This window comes from Phoca vitulina, unplaced genomic scaffold (genome assembly GCF_004348235.1).
Source record: "Phoca vitulina isolate PV1807 unplaced genomic scaffold, GSC_HSeal_1.0 scaffold2, whole genome shotgun sequence".
Classification (NCBI taxonomy): Eukaryota; Metazoa; Chordata; class Mammalia; order Carnivora; family Phocidae; genus Phoca; species Phoca vitulina.
This window is the reverse complement of record NW_022589705.1, coordinates 7,220,543-7,238,179: the sequence shown is the minus strand read 5'-3', so window position 1 is coordinate 7,238,179 and position 17,637 is coordinate 7,220,543. Positions and strand designations below refer to the sequence as shown.

Genomic DNA, 17,637 nt, shown 5'->3' with positions numbered 1-17,637 from the left:
AGTGTGCCTGGGGCAGAGCAGCGAGAGAAGCTCCCCGAAGTAGTGGACCTAGCAGTCCTGGGGTTCAGTGTTTCTCTAACCATGTGTCGAAAGGACCAGTGACTTTTCCAGTCCACCACAGCCAGCATTTTTGTAAAATACATAGAAGTTAAATGAAAAATAAAAACGAAGACATAAAATCATTCTGTCAAGTCATTAGAAAATGTTCTAAATGCTTACTCTCAATATCTATAGACATCTTACTGCTGACTGACCCAAGAACCACACACTCAGTAGCCCTGGGATAGAGGGTTCGGTAATAGAATTAGTAGAATTTTTTTTTTTTTTGCCAAAATTACCTTTTATCATTGATGGTATTTTCTCTGAGAGGTTATCCAAAATTGCTCGGGCATTTTTCTTAGAGGAAAAATTAACTTTGACACTGTGGTCCAAATACTTCTGGACGTACTCAAGATTTTCTCTATAGTGCCAATCAGTGTTTAGGAAAAATAGAACAGTGGAAGGAAACCCCATAGCAGTACATGCTTTAAAGTCTAGTTCAAGGACACCTGGGTGGCTCAGTCAGTTAAGCATCTGGCTCAGGTCATGATCCTGGGGTCCTGGGATCGAGCCCCATGCCGGGCTCCCTGCTCAGCAGGGGAAGCTGCTTCTCTCTCTCCCTCTGCTCATGTGCTCTCGCTCTTGCTCACTCTCTCAAATAAATAAAATCTTATATAAAAATAAAAAATAAAGTCTAATTTCATATGTAGGCGCAGCCTGTTAAAATGCAATCACATTTGACACATAAAAATCACATTTCAGCGTTACACCTTATTTTATTGTATACTCAAGTGTTACTAAACTATGAAAACATTCAGAATCTCTTCTTTTTCTCGGGAAAAAAAAAGTCGAAAGTGTCTCTTCTGTTCATAAAAATCCCATTCGTGGAGTTTGTAAGTCTTCCAAGTTTCTCATTGTAGTTGGTATAAAGTCTATCAACTGCACTGAAGAGTCAAATGAATATTTATTTCCCTAGAGTTGTTTTCAGAAATCACACCTTCACATCAGTCGGTATTTCCCCTCGGATGCTCCTTCCCTACTGCCCAGAAGCCGCTCACTGTTCATAGATACAAGACAGCTGGAAAAAGAAAAACCTGGTGCTTCCATTCTGTTTTCCCCTTTGACCAGATACTGTTGAATAGTTCCGGCTTTTTGCGCCAGGGAAGTGGTTAACCAAGTTCCCAAGCCACGTGTCACGTCTGCTCTAAAACTCTCCACCGGTCGGTGGCTTGAGGCTCCCAGCCTTGCCCGCGGCCCGGCCACCGTGCCGGCCTGTGCCCTGGAACAGGACGGAAATGGACCGCGCCTGGCTCTTCTTGCTGACCATAAAGAAATCTTCACGTCATACCGTTTTTCCACATTGATTTCTACTGCCGTGCCAGGGCCTGATCATCCCATGTGTTTTGGGGTTTTTTTAAAGCTTTTATTTATTTATTTGACAGAGACAGTGAGAGCAGGAACACAAGCAGGGGCAGAGGGAGAGGGAGAAGCAGGCTTCCCGCGGAGCAGGGAGCCCGATGCGGGACTCGATCCCAGGACCCTGGGACCATGACCTGAGCCGAAGGCAGACGCTTAAGGACTGAGCCACCCAGGCGCCCCCATCCCATGTTTAAGAGTGACACAGGTCACCCTAGCTCCCGAGGACCACGTTAGGACAGCTCTGATAGCGTTGCCACCAATTTTTGGCTTTGTTTTCCGTTTATTTATCTGCTTGTTCCCTTTGTCTTTATTTTCTGCTGTTATTTCTCTCCCTACTCCCACTGGCAACCATTCCAGCGTGTTGTGTGTGCCTCGAGTTATTTTTAAAATACATAATTGTGTGTGTGTTGACATTTATTTTTCAGTTACGTAAATAGTATTGTGCTATAGATTTTATGTTGGTTTTCTTCTCTGAATTCTCAGAACCATATGTTTGTTTCTTTAACGTCACGTTATTATTCCAGGATGCGATCCAGGGTCTTACAGGGCATTTATTTGTCACATCTTCTTTTTTCCTGTGAGTGTGACATGGTAGCTCGTTGTGGTTTTGATGTTTGTTTCCCCGACGACTAGTGATGTTGAGCCTTTTCATGTGCTCTTGGCCATCAGTATATCTTCTGTGGAGGAATGTCTGTTCAGATATTTTCCTCACTTTTAATTGAGTTGTCTTTTTTTATTGTTGAATTATAAGACTTCTTTATATATTCTGATATTAGATCCTTAACAGATCTGTGCCTGTGAGTATTTTCTCCCATTCGGCAGGTTGTCTTTCCGCTCTCTTGATACCGTCCTTTGATGCACAGAAGTTTATTGTTGATGATGTCTGGTTCATCTACATTTTGTTTGGTTGCTTATGCTTTTGGTGTCATAGCTGCAATTTTAAGATTGATCCACGTTGCTGGAGGAACACAATCAATTGCTTTTAACAACTTGACAGTTTTTTCATAATGTATGTGTGCAACACATTACCCGCGCACTCCCCCCCAGACAGCCACATCATCACACGCCCTCCTGATACACCCGCATATACGTACCTTATAAATAGTGTGAGAATTTCTTGGAGTGAAGGTGGTTGATCAGAGCATATACATGTGCTTAATTTGACCAGGTGCTGTCCGACTGTCCCCCTCCCAGCAGCAGAACACGGACAGTTCTGTAGCTGCACGTGTCGGCCAGGACCGGGCACGAGCCTACTTTCAGACTGGCCAAAGGATGGGAAGTGTCCTCTCATTGGTGTTAAACTTGCATTTCTCTTACTACCCATGAATTTGAGCATCTCATCAGATGCTTGTTTTTTGGGATTTTTTTGTTCTTATGGATTGCTTCTTCACATCCTTGACTCATTTTTCTTGTGGGATTTCAGTCTTTTTTCTTGTTGATATTTAGAGATTCCTTGGGAATTTTGTAGGCAATAGTCCAGTTCAGTTTGAGAAAGTACAAAGAGCTTCTCCTGTCATCTGTATGTTAACTTTGACCATGGTGCCCTCCACTGTACAGAGATTCTTAATTTAGACGTGATCCCATTAGCCAATTGTTACCTTATGACTTACGCTTTTGAAGTTTCATTTCAGAGAAGTTAACCTTCCCCACCCCATGTCACAGAGATTTTCTCTTATCATCATCTATTCGATTTATAATTTTGCATTTAGTTCTTTAATGCAGCCTCTGGAGCCTCCCTTTTATATATAGTTTTAGGAAGAATAGCTTTATTTTTTTTATTCTCATACTGAGCAGGTTTTTCTGGCACAACCTATTAGATCACTTCTTTTCCTCATTGATCCATGGAGCCACCGCTCGGGTCTCCTAGCTGCTCTGTTCTATTGATTCATCTTTTCTTGGGTTAATTTACATATATATTTATTCACATAATATATTTTTAAAGTGTGTATGTGCATGTATATCTATCCACACACACTTGAAGAAAAAAATCTTTAGCTTTGTGGTATATCCTAATATCTGTCTGTTAAGGAAAGTTTTTACCCAACCACCCCCCCCACACACCCTCCAAATTGACTAGAAATTCATAAAACTTTTCTGTATAAAATTTTAGAGCAAATTATTAAGTTCTTCCAAAAAAATCCAACTGCAATTTTTATTCAGATATATTGAATATATATTAACTTTGGGAAAATGTATACCTTTAAATACTAAGTCATAACACCTAAGAGCATGGGATGTCTCTCTAATTATTCAGATCATCTTTTGTGTCCTTTAATAGAGTTTTAGAAAGTACTCTCATAGGGTTCTCATTTATTCTTGCAAAGGATGATTCACAGTACATTATAATGTTTGTCACTATAGTTTAACTATGGGATTTGTGTTTTTCCTCTGATAATATACTTTCTCTTAAATAATTACACACAGAAACTCCAGCAAAAGTTTAATTCTCATTGAAGGAGAGATATACTTAACCCATTGCTTTACTATCTGAAGAAATTTCAGATGAAACTGAGAGAGAGCATAGGCCTGTTTGGCATCTTGGGATATTTAACTTTGAGAAATAGAACAGTTCTTAATACAGAAATAAATTGGAGAAGCCATGTGGCATGGGTCGGAGGACTAAAACTGAAAAAAATACCAATGATAGGAAGTTTTATTTAACCTTGACGAGGACAAGGGAAGAACATGGGACTGCAACCAATCTGGGATCCCACATGCTGCACAGGTGACATCTCATCCTCGGGGAAAGGTAGGGGGGAAGATGAAATTGATCAGCTGCTTGTTCCTGTCCTGAAGTTAAACACCCATTGCGCCAGCCAAGCTAGTGAAGCCAAAAAAATTACCTAAATTGGACTCCTACAAAGGTACAAGTCTCCCAGGCGTCTTGTTGATAGAAGTAACTTCTCCCATCAGTTTCCATTCCCTTAATAGTAGCCGTGAATTTGCAATGACAGACCAGAATTCAGCTATGTAATGGGCACTTAAGATTAGAGGCAGGGAGCTTGGAATTGATGTACCCAGTGAGCAAAAGTGGAAGGACTTCTGGGAATTTCTGGTGGGGACAGGAATATAAACGTAAATGAGGTGTAATTCCTGCAATCAAGGAGTTCACGGTCGAGCACGAGAAACAGGTGTTCACCTAGCTTCACACAGGGCGGTAAATGCTATGAAGACAGTGTGCTTACAGGGCCAGGTGAGATCTCACAGAGGAGGTGACATTCTGAACGGGAGATGAAGTGGGAAGACACGAGTGCCCAGGTGATGAGTCTGGGTAGTAGCTTATGAGCAATAAAAAGTTACCATAGGTTTTGAAGCCAGGCAGAGGCTTGTTTCAGTTTATATGCTAGGACTGGATTCCAGGAAGCGGAGTGCAGATGGGGTTGGTAAGGAGATCAGCAAGGAGGAGCAACCTAAGTAGCTTGTCCAAGCTAAATAGGAAAATAAAATTCATGATAGTAATTTAAAAGAGCAACAAATTTCCAGGTCCCCTCTCCCCCCCCCCCCCAAAAAGTTCATTCTCCACTCTTCCTTCCTAGGGCACTTGACTTGAAAGCATTGAACATTTTTGCTAAGTAAGGTCAGTATTTCAGAATATATACTTTAAGAGAAATATAGCCCCAAATAAGACTTTATCATTTTGATTATTATGATAATGATAATAGAAACATTTATATAGTGAATATAATATGCCAGGCACTGTTTGACTCTTGTTTAATACGATAACCCCATGAGGTGGCTATAATTCGCTTTTTATGGATGAGATTATTAGAAGCACAGAGAAGGTAAGTAATTTCCTCAAGAACACACAGCTAGTAAATGATGAGTCAGACTTAACCCCTGTCAGTCTTGGTACAGAGTTCATGGTCTTATTCACTAAGCTAGGCTCCCTCTCTCTGATATTTTAAATATCCTATGTTTAATATTATGGACAGGATAAAACATTTGGAAGTTCCAGCTTTACAAATATGAGTGTGACAGCCTTAAGAGTCTCTCCTGTTACTTCCTGTGACTTGGCATCTCGATGCAGCCCGTTATGAAACCTGCCTTCAAGGAGGTCTGGGGCTGCTGGCGATGATTACAGAAGGAAATGGTAACTTTTCCCCTCTGCATTTGTCCTCTCAGAAAACAGAAGCAGCGAAGTCTTCACAGACATTTGTCAGCACTCGGGATGGTTCTAGAAGTTTGTCTTAGGTGTTCGTGTCAGGCAAAATAATTGCTCCAATATTAAAAGACGTAGGTTCACAGACCTGTGTGTGCTTTGCAGACTGGCTTCTGTGTCCCAGCACTCCTGAGACCTGTCTTTGTCATCTAGAGCTGTTTACCAGTTGCGGGGTGTGTGCTCTGGAAGCCCACAGAATAGGCTACAGGATAGTTCCTGGAGCTCTGTCCTCTAGATAATATTGTCCAGTGTGTACATTTCTGATTTTCATGTTGTATGGGTGACCCAAAGAACGGGATTCCTGTTCTCTTCAAACATAAGCATTCCTCGAAGCCACAGGGGGGAAAAAATGTTAATGTTCCGATTCCAGACAGCTGAGGGCCGTGCTGTTCGTGCTGAAGTCACTAAAGTCAGGAAGGCTGTAACCACGTGGTCTTGTCTCACTTTCGTAGACCACTTGGCCTTTACATTTTTATGTGCAAAGTCTTATTTTTATTGTTTTCTCACTTGAACAGAGCATCATGGTCCGCCTTCAGGAACAAACTCAGCCAGGCAGAGCCCTGCCCTGCAGCACAGAGCCCCGGGCCAGTCCCAGGCCAACCACATAGCTGGGGACAGGTGAGGCCGCTCTTCCCAGCTTTGGGCTGTTTTCCGTCATCGCCCCACCCTTCAGCACCCGGCCCCACCCGCGCCCCCGCACAGGTGCCCCTTCAGATACGCTCCTACACCCTGCACCCCCTCAGTACCTCATCCCTCCTCCAGCCGCATCCCCAGGGCGCAACGTAATTACTAGTCGTGCCTGACGAGAGGGGTTAGAAAACAAGAAGTGACAGTAGCGCCTGGCTGCGCTCCTCTAGGTCCTCCTCATTTTGGGGGGGGCCCAGGCCCACGTGCCTGCTCTGTCCTCAGACTGCTTGAGCAGACCAGAGCAGTGCTTGCACATATTTCTTTCTTCTCTCGTTGACAGTACTAGCCATGCAACAAAAACGAGATTTCCAGAAACTCAGCGTCCGGGCAGTGGCCCTGCCGGAGAGCCGTTTCTCACGGACGAGGTCCGCTCGTCGGCCCCCCGGGTCGGTGACCTGAGTGCAGTTTTCCTTGCTATAAACTGCACTGAGACGCCCTTAAAACAAAGAGCAAACCAAACCAGCGTGGGCTGTTGGGAGACTGGCTGCTGGAGTTAACAACCAGATTTGCCCAGCACCTCTGGGTCCAGGCACGGCCTGCCTTCGCGGCGGTTTGTCCGGAGGATGGGCAGCTTCAGCTTTGAAAAGAAATTAATCCGCCTTTACTTTCAAACCGTTTTCATTTCCTCAGTTCAGAGAGTGACTGGATTTCTCTCTCGTAGAAGTGCTCTAGAAGGTGGAATCGGGAAAGACGTCTCCACTTCTTACAGACACTCGTGGTCTGACCACAAGCGCCTTGCCCAGCCTGACGCGGCAGTGAGTGCGGTTGTAGGCGCCCGGCACAGTCAGGTAGACGGACGCCACCCCCAACCCAGATGTGGACTGTTCTTTTCAGTTGCTACACCGCTGATGCTGGCGAATTTTTGTTACAGATCAGTTCGGACACATTTGTTCCCAAGATTAATAATTCTGTGTGTTTGGCATTCCATCAGCTTCCATGAGAGAACGTGAAAGAGTGAAAAAGTTTACCCTGTAATTGGAGAAATGTGCACCCTGGGTCCGGTACTTAGAAATAGCAGTGTTTGAGTTCATCAGAGGAGGGTTTCAGTTTTTTTTTTCCCCCAGGGAAAATTCGTCAAAATCTCCTTAAAGGAAGCATTTCCCCAAATTCTGTTCTCTGATCGTCCTGCTGCACATTGACTAGTAGAGAAAACATGTGATCTTCAGCTTAATTTAGACTGCATTTATAAAGTAGCTGTTCAACCAAAACTTTCATTCCTTTCTTATGATATAGAAATGCATATTGAGTGTATAAGTCATAATCTCCCAGCTCTAAAAGTAGTCTTTCTTCAAGCTGTCATTAAAGCAGCCCACGAGAACTTGTTTTTCTTACGCTTCTTTCTCTCCCAGAGCCTTGGTTGTTACCCAGTGGAGCTGGAGAGAGGCCCCCGGGGCTTTGGGTTCAGCCTCCGCGGGGGGAAGGAGTACAACATGGGGCTGTTCATCCTGCGTCTTGCTGAGGAGGGCCCCGCCATCAAAGACGGCAGGATTCACGTGAGTTGGCTTCCTTCCGCGACCTTTGCTTCTGGCTCCAGACTGGAAACGACTGAAAATAGTTGATCGAAGGGAGTGTAGAAACCTCCCAAAGCTAAGTAGCAAAGTTTTCTGTCATCAGACCTGAAAGCAGCTGCTCTTTGTTCCACTTTCCGATGCCTGGTGATTTCACGGCCTCGCTCTGCTGTCCTAGGTGGTACCACACTAATGCTGTTTTTACCATTTTGACTTTGGGCAATAAGGAAACTTATTTTTTACTTACACCGTCAACGTTTGAGGGCAAATGGGTTCGTAAATAAAATATACTTTCATCTTATTAAAAGTCTTGGAAAAGCCAGGATAAAAATCTTCAATTTCTTCCCAGAAATAATAGGCCCAGGATTTTTTTTTCCCCCTTAGCTACCCACAGAGATAGCCAGAGATCAAAAAGCATGACTCCCCCAGCCTTTACTATTATTTGAAAGACTAGAATTTACTTGGGTAATGGTCCGTCCTAGGGGTTCTCAACTCTGAAACCCTGTAGCTTTGTACGGAGCACTGCAGACCAGACTGTCTGTGCATCTGCACGTAAAGTATTTTCGCCCCGCCTCTGAATGTTACTTCAAGAGGAATGTTATGTAGGGGACATGTGTTGGCCTCGATTTTTAAAAAAATAATTCACTGGTATTGTTAGGTGATACATTCGAAATTTTAAATTCTAGACAGCCTTCCCCCTACTGCTCAAGAGAACTTTGGATTTCTTCCCTCTCCCACCCGTAGGCAGCAGGGAAGATAATTTTTGTTTAAAAATCAGATGGTGTATTCTAATAATGTTTGGAAAAGGCTTCCAGGTGATTGCAGTTTTGAATTTTCCACATCACTGCCCCACTCCCATTACTCATTTGGTAAACATGTATTGAGTGTTTGCTTTACCCAAAGCTTTTATGAATGAGTACTGAATGAGCTGGGAGAAGGGGGGGGTCCCTAAAACAAATAAGATACCACCCTTCTTAAAAATGACCAGACTTGTGCACAAGTTTAAAGAGGTGAGGATGAGTGGAGATCTCACAGAATGGATGGCAGTGGAAAGTGGGTAAGATTTCAGTAGAGAAAGATTGGTCCTTTTTCTTCCCCCTCTTTTTTAAAAATTTGTTTGGGTATACTTTAAATCTGTTGGTTGGTTGTTTTTTTAAAGATTTTTTTTATCTATTTGACAGAGAGAGACACAGCGAGAGAGGGAACACAAGCAGGGGGAGTGGGAGAGGGAGAAGCAGGCTTCCCGCTGAGCAGGGAGCCCGATGTGGGACTCGATCCCAGGACCCTGGGATCATGACCTGAGCTGAAGGCAGACGCTTAACGACTGAGCTATCCAGGTGCCCCAAATCTGTTGTTTTTTTAAAAATCTCCCATTGTAGGGGTGCCTGGGTGACTTGGTTGAGCATCTGACTCCTGATCTCAGCTCAGGTCTTGATCTCAGGGTTGTGAGTCTGAGCCCTGCATTGGGCTCCACGCTGGGCATGGAGCCTACTTAAAAAAAATCTCCCATTGTATTGAGTGTCATAAAAAAAAAAAAAAAAGGCCAAAAACTAGGATATAATTTTAAAACGTTGATTCCAAATATAACCCTCAGATGCACTAATCTCACTAAACAAATAAAAGGCAAACAGGCCTTGAAGCAGGCAGTCTGTTTCTAAGACATACCGTTCTTTACAAATGAATGGGAGCTTTGGACTTCCACGATTAAACCAACTAATTTCAAAAGCTCTGATACTTGAAAACAAAAGGAAATAGGCTAATACGATTATGCCCAGGTTTGTTCTAAACTCTAAGAAATCAGCTTTTCAGAGGAGAGTTCTTTTTCTGGCTACCAAACTGTCAAAATCTTGACTTGCTAAGGATCATGGGAGCTTTGTTACTAATGACAACTGAGTCTGGGGGCCACTGCCCAAATGAGGAGAGTTTATCTCCAGCAAACTCGCGCCACGGAGCTGCCTGAGCTCCCTTTCCGCCTCACCCTCCCGCCTCTCTCCCCGCCTCCCTCACTTCGTCTGGTCGGTTATCTGTACCTATCAGGTCAGTATCTTCGGTCCTGGTACAGGGCCTTGAATGGTTATAGTAGATGCTCTGTAGATGTTTGTTGAAAAAGTAGAATGGATGAAAAATACTTACAATGAGGATTGTTTTTCTCAAGATAAGCTCCCGGAACTTCCTAGTGCGTAGACAGGCCTGGGCTAGATGAAGCAGTTGGGCAGACAGTGTAAGAGTGCGGTTCAGTAAGACAAGGGAAGCTTAGTCTGTAACACAGATGGAAAGGTGTTGAGAGTCCAGGAGGTCTCTACGTTTAGTGAGTCTCAAGCCGTCCATAAATCTGGTTAAGATCTGGAGAGGAGTGAAAAAGGTGTTCTGGGCAAAGGGAATGAGATCAGCTGAGTGGGAAAAGCTCATATTAGGGGATAGTGTCAGATTTAGTTAGATCTTTACCGTAGGACAGAATCAGATTTAGAAAATGTGGAGTCTGGCATCTTCTAGGCAGCACGTGTTTCCACTTAGGTTTAGTCTCACAAAAACCCTCTAAGGGAGAGGTGGCATTATCCCCACTGATTGATGTAAAACTGAGGCTCTGGGAGACTAATCCCTTGCTGGGGTCACTCGGCCTGTGGCGGCCGCGGTGGGACCCCGGGCTTTGGTCCTGTGAGCCCAGGCCTCGTGCTTCCCAGGTCAGGCCCTGGCTGGTGTCTTTCTGGATGGGACGGTTTGGGGGAACCGTATAGGTTCTCAAGGCCTTCTAAGATCATGTAAGCAGTGTGCTAGAAATATTATTTTGTAATTTTAATACAAAATGTACATTTTTAGTGGCTGTTATTAATATAGTAACTTTTTTAAGGAACATAATTTTTCTCTAGCCCCTCTTCCCACTTCTTCCTTTGGTTCTCCTATTCTCCTTTTTCCCTCCCTTTGATTTCTCTCTCTCCCCTCCTCTGTCCCCCATAATTTTATTTTTCAATCATACAAACCTGAACTCGAATCATTATTGGTTCTATTTATCAAAAGATGTATTCCTTGATATGTATTCCTCGTATCCAAAAGATACATTCCACATGTAAAATTTTTAAAAGTAACAAGTAACAGAATTTTCAAAGAATGTTCACATTTCTGTCTCAAAGGTGCCATTTTTTAAATCTCTAGCTCTGTACAGTCCAGTAGAGAAGTTTTCTCCCTCTGAGGGCCTGTCTGCCAGAAATCTTAAAGCCATGGGGTTCTAGTGTCCTTCTCCACAATGTGGTTTTAAAGTTAAACGAAAATGACACCTGGTGGCAAATCTGTTCAATTACAAGCTTTATTGCGATTCATTTGTTGTACTAAAAGAGTAAGAAATAGTGTGCTTAGGACAGTGAATTTAAGCCAGAAAATGTGACTGCAATCAGTGATAACCTCAGTCATGTTTCACAAGACACACCCAACGCATGCTCCCAATACTGTCTGCCTTAATTTTCATTTCTCTAATTATCAGCAGGATTTTATACCCAGTACTAACTTAGTATGTGTATTTCCTCATGCAAATAATTTTCTTCAGTCACTTATTAGGGAAATCTGGGTATTGGCTTTTGTCTCACATATATTCTAGATATAAACTTTTTATTAATTATATGTGCATGATTTTTTCCATCCTATGTTTATTATTATTTTGTTTAAAGACCCTTTTTCTATGTTAAATCTGTCTAGCTTACTTGATAGCCTCCATTTCTTCAAGAGACTCTTTTTTTTTTTTCCACAAAGATGCAGCAAAACACTTAATCTCTTTTCTTTCTCATAGTTGACTTGACATTTTTTGCAGTGTAGAGAGTGGGCTCCAGCCTCAGGTAAATCTTCATCCGGATGCACTTAAAGTCTTTTTTGGGCAAGATGGGGAGATAGAGAACTTGAAAAGTAACATTTGTCTCGGTTTGGTGTGTAATCGGGTTTTCTCTCATTAAATCCTCCCCAGTGCCCCAAGACATTATCCCCATTTAACAGGGAGGAACCTGAGACCGACCAGCCAGCAGAAGGAAGAGCCAGGAGTGAACCACAGACGTTAGGACGCCAAAGCCCGGCTTCCTGGCCACTGTGCTTTGTGCTCTCTGTGGATACAGACTTCCCCCCAAGCCTCTGTTAAATAATTATTGGGTCATCTTGTGTTATTTCTGGATCGTTTTAGTAAGCTCTTATAAATATTTGAGCTTCTTGGAATTTCAGTAGTTTTCCATTGTTCAGTTTTTCTCTTTTGAAGCCAGTACCCTTCGCGTGTTTGTCACCTGTTTTAAAACCACTGTCATCGTTATCTTTAATCCGGTCCTTTGCAAAAGTTATACTTGACTCATCTGTATTATCCCTTTTTTTAAAAATAACTAAACAGCATTTCCAGTAAACAGCAGTGGTACTGAGGCATCTTTTTCTGATCCCTAGTTTTATGTTTCTTAGGGAAATCATTTTAAAGTCATGAGCGTAAGCCAGTTATTGGTTTTAAATAAGTATTCATATTAATATATTCTCCAGGCTGCAGTTTTTCAGAGTTTTCATCTCTGAATATTCCAGTTATCGAAGGCCTCCTGTATGTACAGGGTGTGTGGCCACACAAGGGAGTGGGCCGTTCTCCCCGGAGGCCCAGAAAGGCTTCACAGATGAGGAGCCATCTGCCCAGAATTCAGAAAATAAATTCAAGATTCAGCTCAAGTTGCAAAGTACCCTTCACAGGTGGATCATTCAGTGACAGCCCTGTAGTGTCAGGTGGATCGTAGAGACCTCACCTCCTGTGTCAGAGAATCTGATTCATGATTTCAAGGTGCCGGGATCCCATTGACTAGTCATATAAAACTTTCCCCTGTAGGATTTCCACGGAGTAAATAAAGCTGGCCACTGTCTGTTCCTGTGGCTCTCCTCTGTCCACTCGTCATCAGCCTTAGCACGAGAGCACTGTGTACAAGTTACACATCTGACAAATGAGAGCGAGTCACTTAGCAAGCCTGGGGGGCTCTAGAGTGGACAGAGCAGAAGTGAAGAAGGATGCATCGTTTCATGTTGTGAATGTTCCCTCTCTAGGTGGGTGACCAGATTGTCGAAATCAATGGGGAGCCTACACAAGGCATCACACATACTCGAGCCATTGAGCTCATCCAGGCCGGTGGAAATAAAGTTCTCCTGCTTTTGAGGCCAGGAACTGGCTTGATACCGGACCACGGTAAGTCACATCGTTCACCTGGAGCTGAAACGTGCCTGATGTGTTAGGGAGGGGACAGCGGCAGGAAAGGAAGGGGAGACACAGTTGACTGGCTAAGTTCAAAGGTGAACAGCAGAACCACCTGCAGCTAATTACACAGCATAGGTGTTATAATACTACAAAATAAGCGACTTCGCCGTGATTTCTGTTGGGATGGAACATGTGAAGCAGTTTCCACAGAAAACATATAGTTGCTTTTGTAGAGAAACGTGCCTGTAAAAAAACAAGGATATCGGAAGCAAGTGATTTAAATGCCATGAAAAATACTTGAAATCTCTCCAAATGCTAAGACCTTTAGGTTTTTCTGGTCACTTGTCGAAAACAAGTTACTGTGGCCCTACCTGGGCTCCGGGAGTTGGACGTGGGACCATGTCTGGACTCCTGTACTGATCCTCAGCTTCCTGGGTTTCACTGTATGGTTTTGAAATATCACAGGATTTGAAACTCATTGTTTAATCGAGTGCACTAGCCTAGAAAGAGAGTATCACACCACTAGGACGTGTCCCTTCCAGTTTCCTCCCCCTCTCCCCGCCTGGAGAGATTTTGAGGGACAAGTATAGACGTGACCTCCTGCAGTCCCCTTCCAGCCTATAATTCTCTGTGTGATCTTCCACCATCTGCTTGTAAACCATACGTTCCCAGTGACATCTTTGCTAACTGCGCTGTGATTTTTTTTTTTTTTTTTTTTTTTTTTTACATAGTCCTAGGCTTTTTCTCTTCCTTCTTCAGGTTTGGCTCCTTCCGGTCTGTGCTCCTACGTGAAACCTGAGCAACATTAAGGCTTTCAGGGCTTTTCTTGGTCTTTCCTTAAAAAGACTTGGTAAATTTGCATGTCTTGTAAATCACTTCCTTCTTTTTTTTTCTGTTTAATTAAAAATGATGCTATTAAATACATCCCTTTCTATCTTCTGCACTTTTCAGTTCCCTTTTGACATTAAATTATTTACAAATGCCCACGAACCTCGTTCTGGCTACCACAGTTGGGTCTCCTTTGTTACTGATTTTGCATAGCTGTAAGCTATATCCTTTGATAACGGCCAGATTAGTAAGCTTCCTGGACCAAGTAATTTGGTCCGATTTTATTATTTATTTCTTCTAAGTTTTTCATTGGGCTTTACTACTTATATATGATGTATAAATTCTTCATATCACTAATTATACATAAATTATTGGAAGAATGACTGTTATTTTGTGTATATTTAAACAAACAACCTACAAGTACAACCACCTCGTGTACAAGTACTGCTGTCTATATGACCCGCCTTTCTCGAGAGAGCTCAGCATATATACTCAGGCTATTTAAGCAGTTAGTCCAATCCAAATGGCTGTCAGAGTTCAAAACTTACTGTTCCTCTTTGTAATTCTAAAATTTAATGATGTTCCACTCAAATCCCTTTTTGTAGGTGATTGGGATGTTAATAATCCTTCGTCTTCAAATGTGATTTATGATGAGCAGCCCCCCTTTCCCCCATCTTCCCATCCTGCTTCTGTATTTGAGGAGTCTCCCGTGCCAGTAATTGAAGGATCTTTAATGAGAGGTCAGACATGTGAAAAGACCGAGGAATTAAAGGATGGTGTGCCTGAAAAGAAAAGCACTTTAAATGAAAATCCGTCTGATAAAAAGCAGCACTCTTTTCTCCAGAAAAATGTGAATAAAAGGGATCCACCCAGCAGTCACGGTCAGAGTGACAGGAAAAATCTCTTCAGAGTAGAAAATGGTGTTACACAAAGAGGCAGATCTGCTAGTCCCAGAAAGCCTGCCAGCCGACATGCAGAAGGACGTTCAGACAGGCTTCCCAGTCCTCTACCAACTGACCCCAAAAGAAGACCCAGAGATCGATCACTCAGCCCCAGGAGAGGGGACAGTAAAGGGCAGATGGGCACCAGGGCAGGTTCCGGACAAGATGGCTGCGGACGAAGCAGAGGACGGTCTTCAAGCCCAAAGAAGCAGCAGAAGACTGAGGGAAGCAAAGGCCGATCATCAGAGTCGGAGAGTCAGAGGGGCGGGGGCCGTGCGAGGGATGGGGCCGAGCAGATCTCCGAGGGCAGAGAAGAATCGGGTGTTGTCCAGAAGGACACAAAGCAGAGCCAGTCTGGAAAAAACAGAACACGGTCTCCAGAGAAAAAAAGCAAGAGGATGGATGAAAAGTCTCTTCCATCCAAAAAGACTAGTACCGCTGCTAGTAGAGTATTACCTGACAGGGAGAAAGGAAAGAAGGCGGCCTTAGGCGAGACAAGCTCCAGCAAAGAGAAGCCAGGAGACAATGCCAGAATATCAGACAAGAAGCTGAAGCAGGACCCTGAAGAAAGGACGGTTTTAAACAAAACCCAAGCTCCCCGAGGAAAAGAACAAGAGGCAGCCGACAGAACCAGAGAGAGCGGAGGCTTCCAACCTGAGAGCGCTTCTCCCGTTAAGAAAACACCCATAACTCCAGGGCCCTGGAAGGTGCCAAGTGCAAACAAAGCGGCAGGCACTACTGGTGTGGCCGAGAAACGGCTGTGACCTTCGGTATAAAACAAAGAAAAACAAGCTGTAATCTTTTGTTACTAAAAAGTGGCATTTTTCCAAAACAAAACCCCACAAAGTCATTTTTTCTGAAATTCTGGACCACGACACATTCTGATTTGAGCATCCAGGTAGCCAGGCTGCATGAAGCGCCTTCAGGACCACTGCGAACCAGCCGTCCCCTGGGGCCGCCCTCCCACCTCCGCGGGGGTCCCAAGTGACGCGTGCCGATGTGCACGGCCTGGTCACAACTTCCTCGAGACCTGTGCCAAGTTATCTACTGTGTCATGTCTGTTTTATCCATCTCACTCAGCTGTTCCCGCAGGAATGAGAAAGCTCGGTTTGGCTTGGAAGTTGATATCCTCAATAGCATGCTGCATGTTTACAGAGAGACACATTCGAGTCCTTGCAGAAGAAGGGGCTGTTAGCTCATCATTAAAGATGGCAGTCACCTCTTCTAACAGCTACAGGTGATGGCGCAGGCCCAGTTTAAAAATGAAACTCCAAAACATCACTACTGAAAAGAAAAACAAAATGGAGTCAGATAATGACACTCTCTTAGCGTTTTTAATTCGGCTGGATCAGGTATTTCAAGTAACTTACAGATATTACTTACAATTGGGTGTTTAAAATGAGCTAGTGCTTTAGGCAATGAAGAGTTCCCCCTCCTGCTGTTATTTTCCAACCCTGATGGGGTCTTAGCATCTCAGGTCGGCCTTTTCCTTCAGTTTATTTTGTTAGGAAACCAGATAGAAGCATGTGGAAATATTGCTTACTGCTGTTCAGAGAAAAACTACCAGGTTTCTATTTCTGGATATTTGGGTTGGACCTCCTACTACTCACTCGTTAGTCGTTACTACATAGTGCGTACGGGAAGAGTCAAAACATCGTACAGATCGTGAGGGCCTTGATCGCAGAGCACCTTCCCAGATAGAGGACCACGCCTCCGGCAGTAGCTGTCCGAGCTCAGGTGTTTCGAGGCAGAACTTGCATTCAGACCTGCTCAGCAAGAGGACCGACGTGGCGTGGTGGTAGACAGCCCTTGCTAGATCTGATTTCGTTTTAGTTTCTAGCTACGTTAACTTATTTAAAAAACAAGAAAGGGAGACTAGACATCTGCTTAGCTTGTTGTACACATTTTCGGAGTCCTTTTAAAAAGTCTCAGTAAAGATGTTTGCTGGGAGGTAGAGACCATTTTTAGCTCCATAAAAGAGATCCAGGATTTTCAGGCCCCTGTAGCAGCATTCGGTAGCAGCTATGAATAAAGGAACAATCTCAGAACAAAACCATTTTATGGAGTATTTGAACACACCTGTTCTGTCACCTGGGTTCATCTTGTTCTTGTGAAACCTGGTACGTCCAGGCCCTGTCCTCTCAGAGTCCGACTGTGAAAGTCTTTAACGTACCAACCGAAGCCGCCCTTGTAGCTGAGACATGCTTCCCAGAGTGAGATTTCTGAACTCCCCTTCCATCCGGAACTATATTTACCCACCTATTGTAACTACTTGAATAGAGAAAAATTAGGAGGCTTGATCCATGCTGAGAATTTAGCACCACAGAAATGATTTATTTTCCCTATAGTCCACAATTAGTGATTAAAAAATCCTATTTTTATTGTTAACTGTGACATAACTTCGATGTCATATGTTGTCAGTCTGATGTGGCTCTTCTCTAAGTAACCTGTCACTGTACTGATTATATACTGACTTAGCAATGTGGCCTTGGAATGCTAAGCAAAATATGGATGTACTGGTTGTAAATGTTTATATATTGTACAGTACCTTTATATATACACACTTGAGGTTCTGATTAGAGAAAGAGATCTGTAAATCGCTCGTTATTTTTTATATAGATATTAAAAAAAAAAAACTGTTCATGGCCTGCATTTCTTTTACTGTCAGGTTTATTTAATGTTGCTTTCTCTTATAGAGCGCATTCCCATCACAGTCTGAGTCCTCAAATAGATGTGGTTGCTCCAAGTCACAAACATTCAAAATCCTACAATCAGGACGACTTATAATGATGACTTTACCTGTATAGCTTCCTTCTATCTGTATGTAAACCTTGAAATTGGCTTATCGTTATGCCTGTTCATTGTAAA

General features: G+C 43.3%; 1 protein-coding gene across 2 annotated transcripts in view; it reads left to right on the top strand.

Annotated features, from left to right (window-relative positions):
• MAGI3 (membrane associated guanylate kinase, WW and PDZ domain containing 3) overlaps positions 1 to 17,400 on the top strand; it is a 234,557-nt gene extending 217,157 nt beyond the window's left edge. The window contains exons 17-22 of one of the 2 annotated variants that reach the window (XM_032421249.1): positions 6,133 to 6,235; positions 6,966 to 7,092; positions 7,654 to 7,797; positions 12,853 to 12,991; positions 13,760 to 13,850; positions 14,434 to 14,520. In XM_032421249.1, coding sequence (XP_032277140.1) covers positions 6,133 to 6,235; positions 6,966 to 7,092; positions 7,654 to 7,797; positions 12,853 to 12,991; positions 13,760 to 13,809 — 563 coding nt within the window. In that variant the 3' untranslated portion in view covers positions 13,810 to 13,850; positions 14,434 to 14,520. Of the gene's footprint in view, positions 1 to 6,132; positions 6,236 to 6,965; positions 7,093 to 7,653; positions 7,798 to 12,852; positions 12,992 to 13,759; positions 13,851 to 14,433 lie in introns of both variants that reach the window. The other variant, XM_032421255.1, reaches the window with a different exon arrangement.
• Positions 17,401 to 17,637: the final 237 nt, after the last annotated feature.